We start from the raw sequence: 11,002 nt of genomic DNA on the forward strand, positions 1-11,002 counted from the left end.
CTGTAGGCCCCGCCCACCCAGGCCCCACCGCAGACGTCCACTGCGTACCCGCTCCTGCGTGCCGAACTTGCCGTCGGCCACCAGGTGCACCTCATAGGTGAAGTTCATGGTCCGCGCCAGCTTGATAAGCAAGTCGATGCAGAAACCGTAGCAGCACTGAGGGACTGTGTGGCGTGCTGGGGGCCGGGGGCGTGAACACGGTAAACGATGGGCTCCAGGCTCGCTGCCCCTGCTTCCGTCCTGCCCCCGCGCCCCCATGCGGCACTCACGGCTGCCCGGCGATGTGTCGTTGGGCCCAGTGCAGATCACCTTCTTGACGGGGTCGCCATTGACCGTGAACTCTTCCTTGCACGTCCCGTCGCTCAGCGTGGGCTTGACGTACACGAAGGGCTCCTGGTGGATTGTCACGATCTGTGGGGGAAGGGGACACCCAGCCTGGACCACGGCCTTTGGCTACCTCGGGGCGCTGGACTCTTCTCAGGGCCTGGCCTCCCCTGGCGCCCTTCAAATCCCTGACCTGGCCCCCCATCCACCCGCCACTGCTCCTCTCTGAAGCCCCCCTACAGGACTTCAGGCGGTCAGTCTGCTTTCTCCTCGGCCACCGTCAACATCATCTGCCTGCCGCCCTCAGGAGGGCCCGCAGACTCCCGGGACCCTCCCGTGCCGCCCTTGACGCGTGGGGAACACCTCCGGAAGCGCTATCCCTTCTCTTGGCCACCTTTCCTTGGGTCTTGGCTTACACATCAGTCACTCCATCAGAGGTGCCTGTGGACATCCAGGGTGTGCTGGGCACTTTCTCTGACTCCTCAGGGACAAGAAACTCCCCATCCCAGCCCGGAGCCTGCCCCCGAACCCCGCTGTGCCATGAGGACAGGGGCGTGCCCACTGAAGTCCACCCAGCGTCTGCACAGGACCCAGGACCCACAGGGCCGCCTGACCGCGCCTCTCTGTCACATGCCCTCGCCCTGCTGGCCCTCAGCCTCCCCAGCAGCCCCACAGGCTCCGGCCTGCACGGGTCTTTGATCGTTTGTCTTTCGTCCCTTCCTCTTTTCCGTGGCGCTCTCCTCTCTGCTGTGGCCTGCCTCTGCAACCCAGGCATGTGCTCAGGCTCGCTCCCCTCCCTGTCCCTCCGGGGCCCACCGCCTGGGGGTGGGGGAACAGATACTGACAGAGGGGGCTGAGATGGTGCACGGCTGCGGAGGTGCCTGCTGGGGTGGTGGAGAGCAGGGCACTGGGGTCCAGAGAAGGGCTGCACGTCTGCGGCAGGAAGGTGTGGAGGGTCTTGGGGAGAGCGAGCCTAGAGAGGTGGTCAGGGCCAGCCTCCGCCTTGAAGGCAGCATTTTGCCCTGCATCCCGGGACGGGGCCCTCAAAGGCCTTCGTTTGCGTTCTACACATTCGCTGTGCTTGTACTTTGTGTGATATATGTTAGCACAAGGGCACTTCAAAAGCTCACAGAAAAATGGAATTAAAACATAATACAAATATTTCCATGAACTTGTGGGAGGCCCTCATATTTAAAAATTTAGTAGGGACAGAAACAAAGCTGTAAGGGCCGGCCCGTGGCTCACTTGGGAGAGTGCGGTGCTGATAACACCAAGGCCACGGGTTCGGATCCTGTATAGGGATGGCTGGTTAGCTCACTTGGGAAAGCGTGGTGCTGACACCACCAAGTCAAGGGTTAAAATCCCCTTACTGGTAATTTTCTTTAAAAAGAGAAAGAAAGAAACAAAGCTGTAAGGGCCGGCCCGTGGCTCACTTGGGAGAGTGCGGTGCTGATAACACCAAGGCCACGGGTTCGGATCCTGTATAGGGATGGCTGGTTAGCTCACTTGGGAAAGCGTGGTGCTGACACCACCAAGTCAAGGGTTAAAATCCCCTTACTGGTCATCTTCTTTAAAAAGAGAAAGAAAGAAACAAAGCTGTAAACAGCCATCTGCATCCCACAGCCCGGAGGGATCCTTTGACCACTGACATGTTGACAGTTACTTTCAGTGCTTCCAACCCGAGGTGGCTGAGCTGCAGGTAGATACCACATTGGCATGGGAAAAGGTCACCCTGTCTGCAGTGAAGGGTGGGCACTGGTAAAGGGGTCTGGGTGGGAGGCCATGTGGACTGGCCCCAGGCTGCAGGGATGGACTCAGACAGCAGACAGGGTTAAGAGACCTTAGAGGACCTGGGGACACCAGGAGAAGGTTGGTTGGGCACACTGCAGTTAAGGTCCTTGTCTTTACCACATTGGCCAAGGCTGGAGTGGGTACAGTGTGGCTCGGCTCGGGGAGGAACTCGCAGGGGAGCACCTGGGAGGAAATGAGTCAGGCCAAGGAAGAGATTCTATGAGGGAGGAAGCCAGGCAGTAGGAGGCTCCCAGTGGTCCAGAGAGGGAGTCAAGAAGGGAATGTCCCACCACGGGGAGTGCTGTAGGTAGGCCAGGGTGGAAGAGGACAGTTCGAACCAGTCACAGCAAGAGGCCAGGAATGCTGGGGGAGGGGTGCTGGTCCACCTGGCATGCGGGATCAGGATTTAGGACAGCGAGTGCTGAGGCTGAGGTCTGCACCGGGGCGCAGAATGACCACTGGTCTGTCCCTCTGCCTGTGCATCAGATCTTCCCCAGAGAAGTCCCATCTCAAACGACTTCTTCACACCTAACTTGCGTTGGGTCAGGAGGGGCACTAGAGAGCCCGAGGGGTGGGGGGGTACGGGACAGTGGCAGCTTCCTCTCCTCCTTCCACCTGCTCTCTCTGCTTCCTCTGCCGTGCCAGGTATGTGGAACCACAGCCAGGTAGGTGCAGGCGGGCTCTGTCCCTGCATCCTTTGTTGCTTTCATTATCCTCATTGCCCCTTCCTCCAGGCCTGATTGGGTGTATGGGGTGTCTGGGGTGGAGACGCTGGGGCAGGCCGGTAGAGTTCCCTACCTTTAGTCTGGTGGACATCTGGTACCCTCGAGGCTTCTCTGTTTCTCCACCTGGCCAGATGATCTTCCTGTCATTAGGGATGACCTGGGGGTGGGAGTATGAGATGGAGGGTGGCCACGCAGGGGTCTTGGCCCCAGGACCCTAAGGCCCCAGCCCCCACCCCCTCATGACCCCCACCTACATGGGTACCATTGTAGATGCCCACTTGCACCAGCTTGCGGTTCTGCAGGTTCATGATGCTGTAGTTGGCAAACTTCCGGTCCCCATCCTCGTTGAACTCCACGCGACCGGTCACCCCGTCTGCGTACTTGGAAGACATCAGCACTCTGGGGGAGGGCAGCATGGTTTAGAGTTATCAGGCATGCTCCTTACCCCCGGCCTCCTGAGCAGCCTGAGCCCCTCCTGCCCCAATCCCAAGAACAGAAAGACGAGCAGATGTCAGGCCCTTATTCTGAATCTGATGGATGGTGTGGGTATCTGCCCACACCAGATGGACAGCACAGCTAGTGACGTTGAGTGACTCCTGGGTGCCAGACTCTGTTCTGAGGGCTTTCCATGGGTTAGGAGGTTTGATCCTCACAGCAGCCATCCTGTTTTTACAAAGAAGGAGGCAGAAGCCCAGGAGGATGCCTGTCCTATTTGACAGTGAGTGGGGGAGGCAGGTTGAGCCTGGCGCCTGCCTCTAACCATCAGGTTATCCTATCAGGCTGTGCGTGCACACGCTTGTGTGTATTGTATCCATCGGGCCATGTCAGTGAACCTGTGTGCACGTGTGATCCCTATGTTGGGTGCACCCCTATACATGTACTTGTGGCACACGTGCATGTCACGTGCCTCTCTGAGTCTGTGTGTACACATGAGTCTGTGCAAGTGTCTGTATGTGTGTGCATATGTGCTGCCTACATCTGCAGTTATGTGCGTGCACCTGTCGTGGGCACCATGAACAGTGGCTCTGCACATGCTACATGGTGGTTGGGGGACCCTGGAGATGGGCTGAACCTGCCCCACCCCTGATGGCATGATATCCAGGGGTGCTGTGAGCTAACTCCTGCCCGCCCGCAGCCTTTCACTTGAGGGTCTGAGCCTTGGCCAGGCAGGGCTCTCTACAGGCTCAAGTGCTGTCCCTGGGCTCCTTGTCTGACCTCCTGGGTCCCTGGAAGCTCCCAGTCCCACCTGCAGCAAGTCCCAAAGACTGCCAGCCACTGGGGGGAGTGGCGTACAGTCGCAGGGTGGGCTGCAGTGTGGAAAGGTGGGGGCGGGAGCAGTGGAGGCAGTAAGGACTTCAGTGACAGTCGAGGTATTGGTGTCAGTGCCGGGAAAAGGGAGACGATTGTCACAGTGGAGATAGAGATGATGGTGCTGGGGAGGTGGGGGGACAGAATGGCAGTGGGGTAGGTGACTGTGTCCATAAGATGTTGGCAGCAGACGTCGCTGGACCACCCCTGAGCAACAGGGACGCCCACCTCTTAAAGAGTCATAACAACTACAATTCCTTGAAGTTGATACGACCAGCAAACAGAAAGGACATTGTTGGAAGGGAGGGGGGAGAGGGAGGTGGGAGGGAGGTTTCGGTGATGGGCCACAATAATCACCCACATTGTATATTGGCAAAATAAAATTAAGAAGAAAAATAAATAAATAAATAAAAAAGAATTCAGCTAAAAAAAAAAAAGAGTCCATCTTTCGGAAAGCGGCCCCGCCCACCACCCGAGCGCGGCCCCGCCCACCTCTTGAAGAGCGGCCCCGTCTTCCAGATGTTGGTGTTGCCCACGCAGCCCCGCGGCGGGTCTGTGATGTTCTCCTTCTCCAGGAGCTCGTGCACCGCCTGGGCCACCACGCCCACGGCGTCGCTGATGTGGGCGGACTCGTTCTTGCCGTTGATGAGCTGCAGCCCGATGATGCCTGCGGCGAGAGTCCGGCTTAGAGCCCGCGGCCGCCCCCCTCCCGGGACCCGCCGAGGCCCAGCACTCACCGTCCGGGGCGTAGCGCAGGGCGTTCCCCGAGATCTCGCGCTCCCCCACCAGCCACACGTACCCCGAGCCCGTCATGTTCAGCATCGCGGCTGCGCGGTACACGGTGGCCGCATCGTCCTCGCTGTGGGGCAGACGGGGGTGACGGGCCAGGACTCCAGCCGCCCCCACCGCGGCCGCTTCCCTCCCCCAGCCCCTCCTGGAGCAAGGCCTGGACACCCCGCGGAGGCCTCGCCCAGCACTGCCTGGGCCCAGCGACCTGGCGGAGGGAACCGCACCCAGACTGTACCCCCAGCCTGCTTCAGGCCCAGGAGACCCCACAGAGGCGCCGGGGCCCAGACCCAGGAGCCTCGCAGGCCTCTGCTGCTGGCCCCTGACTTTGCGGGGCAGGAATCGGGTTTGACATCCGACTGACAGGACTGACTTCCTGCTCGGCCCTTCCGACTGTGCTCCCAGGCGCGCCCTTTCCTCTCTCTCAGGAGGCCCCTCCTCAAGTGACCCAGGATGGTGATGGATCGTTATTTATCGATCACTTGCTCACCAGGTACCAGGCACTGTTTTGAGTCCTTGCATGGATTACCTTATGTAATTCTCACGACATCCCTATGGGGCAGGCATTAGTACTATCCCTGTGTCAGGAGGGGAAACTGAGGCACGCGGGACACACAGCTGTAAGTGGCAGAGTCAGCTCTGTGCCTGGACAGTCCACCCCAGAGCCTGTGCTCCTGTGACCTATGGACAAGCCACACCCCTCTGGTCCTCCATGTTGAAAAGTGTGAAATGAGGGGTTGGGGGACTCTCCGGGTTGATGAGATGCTGGTGGGACACAGTGCCCTAGGAGCTGCCTTGAGCATCGCAGCAGAAGCAGCCAGAGACACAAGGGGTTGCTCTCCCTTCTGGAGTTGGTGCCAGCAGCTCCATCCCTGCCTTCCTTGGTATCAACAGAGCACTTTGCGGGCACTTGTGGTCCTGAGTTCTTGGGGTGTTCTCACAGGTGAGCCCCTGTGGACAGTGAAGCAGGGGACCTGGTCCCTGGGGCTGGGGTCTCCCTGGTCATGACAAGGACTCTGGGGCTTGTTGGGGCTCCCAGAACCTGTTGGGTCCTCCCCTAGCCCCCATCTATCAGATCCTTCCCTGCAGGTCCTGACCTGTCCCCATATGGCCCTAGATCACACACTGAATGTGAACTGTCACAACACACTGAATATGGTAAAGATCGCCCAGCAAAACCCAAGACCATGCATGTCCAGACACAGAATACCAGCTGGCAATTGTGCCCATCAAAACCAGACAGAGAAACCCGTCTTCTTTCTACAATTCAGGTTGATGACATGTGACTTGATGGAATGATTATGATTAGTAAAACAGTTGTAGACAAAAACCTGGTCAATCCATCAAACCTCATCAGGTCATTTTATGGAAATAGCCAATACCAATAAAAACAATTTCAGAAACATAACAATAAAAAGTTTTGGAAGTGAATTCTTTGTACTCTATAGAAAATTATTCAGAAGTTAAGTTTGGCTTAATGGGGTCTTTCTGAAAAATATTCTCAACAACCTTCGTGAAGGAGGAGCCGAAATGTGACAGGTTGAGGTGCCAGCGTCAAGGCCTGTGTCTGCTGCCGCCCTGGGGTCTTGCCTCCCTGTGCTGTCAGAAACTGGGTGTGTGGAGTGGGCCGGTCTGCCCTCTGCTGTGGGACTTTGGCCTCTCTGCTCCAAGAAGCCCAGAGTTGAGGGGAGGGGTCCCTTCCAGCCCTGATGGTGCAGGGGCCTTGCATAGATTCATCAAGAGAGGTGCTGCCAGACGTATGGTTGATATTATGTGCTGTGTGTTTGTGTGCAGTGCATGCATATGTTTGGGGTTTGTTACATATGTAGCCTGTGGTGTGTACGTAGTGTGTCCACACACACATCCGTACCTGTGTCCATATGTGTACTGGTGTGATATATGTTTGCGTGTGGTGTGTATGTACGTATATGTAGGTGGGCATATGTCTGCGGGTGACTGTATATGTGTATGCATGGTGTTTGTGTATGCATGTGTGGTATGTGTGCCTGTGCCGGTGTGTGCGTGCACGTTTGTACATGTGTGGTGTGTATACAGTGTGAGCAAGTGTGTGCACATGTGGCGTTATGTGACGTGTGCTCATGTGTGTGGGTGTGTGGCATGCACATAGTTCATGTGCATGTGTGTGCATCTGTCTGCTATTACTGTGTCCCCCTCTCTGGGCTGGCCTTTTTTTCTTGGAGCCATGTCTGGAAAACCTGTCTTTGATCCTGGGGGCTGGCAACACAAGGTAGGCCCCTCTTGGTCTTGTCTCGGGGATTCCCCATGGCTGCAGTGTGTGGCATGTGCACTCAATGGCCAGAGAGAAAACAGTGGAGAAAGTACCCACCCTCTTCTGGGACTTGGGCGTTGTGGGATTCCTTGGATTGGTTTTACATGTGATTTTCTGGCCTGTGTCCTGCTTGTCCATTGCAGAAGTACCCAACAGTTAAATAAGTATGTTTGGGGTAATGGGTTCCTTGAGTTGGCCAACCCTGGATGAAAGAGTCTTCTGCGCACTAGCCAGCTGTCTGTCCATTGGTCCACCCGCCTATCCATCCTCTTATCCTACCACAACCACCGAATCGCCCTCAAGCCCTATGAGTGAGGGAAGTGTAAACGAATCAGAAAATAGAAGAGGGTCTGGCGGGCACGGTTTGCTCTGGGAGGAGCTTTCCTGAGCAGGGCTTTTCCTGGGCGGGGCTTGCTCTGGGAGGGGCTTTCCTGAGTGGAGCTTTCCCTGGGTGGGGCTTGCTCTGGGAGGAGCTTTTCCTGGGCGGGGCTTTCCTGAGTGGAGCTTTTCCTGGGCGGGGCTTGCTCTGGGAGGGGCTTTCCTGAGTGGAGCTTTTCCTGGGCGGGGCTTGCTCTGGGAGGACCTTTCCTGGGCGGGGCTTGCTCTGGGAGGGGCTTTCCTGAGTGGAGATTTTCCTGGGCGGGGCTTGCTCTGGGAGGGGCTTTCCTGAGTGGAGCTTTTCCTGGGCGGGGCTTGCTCTGGGCAGGTCCTTCCTCGGGCGGGGCTTTCCCTGGGTGAGGCTCCCCCTCCCCAGCTTGCTGTAGGTGGAGCTTGCTGTGGGCGGGGTTTGTGCAGCCCCGTCCTTGCTAGTGCACATCTTTAATCCTTTCTGAGGAAACCTGGCCTCCCTCCCCGAGTTGCCCACAGTTGGATGAGTGGCATGGACAGGGTCCACTACTGTAAAATGGGGGTTGGGCTGCGGTGGGGGTGATTGTCGCCTTCTTGTCACGGCTACTGGAGGAGCAGTAGAGGCCCGCAGGCATTGGAGTGGGGCAGTAGGTAGGGTTGGGGAGATTCCCGCCTTCCAGCCAGAAGAGCCCTGGTTGACCCACCCTGCGCTCTGCCCGGGGGAAGGAGTGCATCTGGCTCATACCCGGGGGTGTGATGACTGAATGTGCAAAGGGACGCCTGTCTTTCCCACCTGCAGGGCAGCAGGTTTGGGTTGCGGCGACTTGGCTGTTTTTCTCCACTCTGTGGGAGCCCCGCAGAGCTCCTAACAGGTCAGGTTAGGGTCCACCCAGGGCCTCCCGTGGGGCGGGGCTCCCTTCCTCTTCCTGTTCGGTGGGGCCTAGACTCTCCCTTCTCAGGAGAATTTCGCCATTTGCAAATAGGGAGATTTTTACTGTGGGCTCATCCCTGAGGTTTCGGTGTGGGGGACAGGCCCTGCCCAGGGGCCATCTGAATTTCAAGGGACCCTAAGTGGTTTCCCCTCTGGAGCCACCTGCTCCAGCTGCTCTGATCCTACAGTCAATAGGTCTGGCCCTCGCCCTGCCTTGCCACTTGGGCTCATCTGCACACCTGCTTGTCACTTCCCATGCCCCCATCCCTGATCCCAATCCTGGGCAGTATTTGCATAGTTGTGCCTCCTTGAGTCCTGGGGCTTCTAAGGGCAGGGTCTTATCCATCTCCCACCCCCAAAGTCTTGCTCAGGGCAAGAGGCAGCCAGTGACTGTGGAAGGGGGAAGGGTCCAGGCAGAGAGGGTAGAAAGAGGCTGTCACACTAGCCAGGTCACTGGGCGTGTGGGGGTGGGGGTGTGTGGGGGGGCCTTCCTTGCTGAAGGTGTTTTGGAAGCTGAAGCTCACTTTGCCGAAATGCCCCAGCCCTGGCCCAGATGGTGGGTTCGTGGCCCAAGCCCAGCCCTGGGTGATGTGGGGAGGGGCCTGGCCCAGCTTTACCTAGCGGAGAGGATGATGACCCGGGCCTCCAGTTCTCGCGCCTCCATCAGCAGGGCCGTCACATTCTTGGTTCCTGGGTCGAACTGCAGCACCTTCTCAGCCTGTGGTGTGAGCAGGAGTGTTAGCAGGTGGCTGGGACAAGGGACATAGCGCCTCAGGGGCGAGAGTTGGGCCGCAGCAGCTAGGAACCCCTAGGCAGCTTAGCTAAGGCTGCCATGGCCTGTGCCTGCCACCTGCACTGTCCACCTGCCTCATTGCTCCTGGCCTGGCCTGGCCTCTCTTGTCCTTTCTTCAGCTTGCTCCAGTTCCTGCACGCACTCTCTGCTTTCTCTGTGCTCTCTTTGCTCCTCACGCCTGTCCTCATTTTTGCACTGAGCATGCAAGCTGAAGTGGCCCGAGACTCAGAAAGAGGCGTGCAGCAGACAGGAAACAGAAAAGAGTTTCGGAATGCAACCGGGAACAGAGGTGGGGCCAACTTCCAAAACCATGGGAGATCCTCTCAGGCCTGATTCCACAGGCCCCTGCAGGAGCTGCCTGGACCCGGGCTGGTGGGCAGCCAGGTGGGCGGGCTCCCTCCTGGGTTCCACGAGGAAACCCTGGGGTCCTGGAGATTCGCATGCACTTCCCGGAGAGCAGCTCCTCCTGCGGCAGTGCCTGCCTCGAGGGCACAGGCTGGGGTCACAGCGGGTGGGCCGCAGGCACCCACACTGGCCACGCCTGCCCTCTCCTGCCTGCTGCCTGCCTCATGACCTGGCTCTCCTAACTGCTTGGGCCTGCGGCTCGGCGTGGCTGGGCCAGACAGCAGCCCTAGTGGCCGAGGCGCCGGAGGCCGGGGCTCCCTAGTCGGTGGGTGGCGTGCACGTCCATGCATATATACCTTGGGTCCGCGCTTGTTGTCATAGGACAGTTGGTCGAGGTTTTCATAGTTCCTTTTTTTACTCTGATGAATAATGTGCACAGAGAAAATATGCAGACACAGAAGAAGATTATAAACGGTTGAAAATGACGGCGCTAAAGCAATCACACCACCTCCTCGGCACGTCTGCAGACGGGCACATACCTGGAGCTCGCAAACACCGAGGCCCGGGGAGGGGCTGGGGGCCGGGGTGGAGCTGGGGGTGAAGGGGCACAGGGGCAGGGGCCACGGAGACTCCCTGCCACGGAGCTGTGCTCTGGGGAATGGTCACTCTCTCTCAGGAGAAAGAGAAGCCCTGTCCACATCCACCCTTCAGGGTCCCACCTGCCGCCCCGACCCCTGCCATGCATCTGCCATGTGGCCCCAGCAGTACCCATTCCCACCCATGTCAGTCCTGAGTGGGGGGTGAGTGGACCCCTGGGCCCTATCCCTTGTGTCCCTCCCTCCTTTCCCCATTGTCTTCCCTCCTGTCTCCCCAGAGGCCAAGGTGCTTACTTCTTGCTCACTGGTGTGTCTAGACCCCCATGTGCGCCTGAGAGGATGTGTGTGCCAGTGTGTGCCTGCAGGGGTTGTGTGAGCCCACGGGTGTGAGTGTGGGAGCGTTTGTCCACACAAGCCTGTGAAGGTGGGGGGTCTGAGCACACGCCTATGTGTGTGAGCTGGTGTGTGGTGGGTGCCAGTGAGGGTGGGCACACACCAGGCCGTGTGGGGGTCTGTGGAGGCAGGAGGTGTGGAGGACGATGGAACTGTCTCGGGAGTGATGGCGTGTGTGTGCCTGGACGTGTGTGAGCAGGAGGTCGGGCGTGCAGGGGTGTGACTGATGAGCTGTGGGTGTGGCTGGGTGTGCAGGTGTCTGAGGTGTGTGGTGGGAGTCTGTGTTGCTGTGGGTGTGGCACGCGGGGGGGGGGGGGGGGGGGGGCCTGGACAGCTCCGGGGGGGGGGGGTCTTGCCGGGGGGCGGGGGGGG

At 58.6% G+C, this 11,002-nt stretch overlaps 1 protein-coding gene across 13 annotated transcripts in view; it reads right to left on the reverse strand.

The window, feature by feature from the left end:
• The window catches only part of GRIN1 (glutamate receptor, ionotropic, N-methyl D-aspartate 1), a 25,687-nt gene that overhangs the window by 7,560 nt on the left and 7,125 nt on the right, over positions 1-11,002 (reverse strand). For 4 of the 13 annotated variants that reach the window (XM_008576485.1, XM_008576490.1, XM_008576489.1 and 1 more), the window contains exons 4-11: positions 9,998-10,060; positions 9,121-9,221; positions 4,886-5,007; positions 4,641-4,815; positions 3,095-3,239; positions 2,914-2,997; positions 270-411; positions 49-176 (exon numbers count right to left, since the gene is read on the reverse strand). In XM_008576485.1, coding sequence (XP_008574707.1) covers positions 49-176; positions 270-411; positions 2,914-2,997; positions 3,095-3,239; positions 4,641-4,815; positions 4,886-5,007; positions 9,121-9,221; positions 9,998-10,060 — 960 coding nt within the window. Of the gene's footprint in view, positions 1-48; positions 412-2,913; positions 2,998-3,094; positions 3,240-4,640; positions 4,816-4,885; positions 5,008-9,120; positions 9,222-9,997; positions 10,061-11,002 lie in introns of all 13 variants that reach the window. The other 9 variants (XM_008576492.1, XM_008576488.1, XM_008576486.1 and 6 more) reach the window with 3 other exon arrangements.

Source organism: Galeopterus variegatus, unplaced genomic scaffold (genome assembly GCF_000696425.1).
Source record: "Galeopterus variegatus unplaced genomic scaffold, G_variegatus-3.0.2 Scaffold1360, whole genome shotgun sequence".
NCBI lineage: Eukaryota > Metazoa > Chordata > Mammalia > Dermoptera > Cynocephalidae > Galeopterus > Galeopterus variegatus.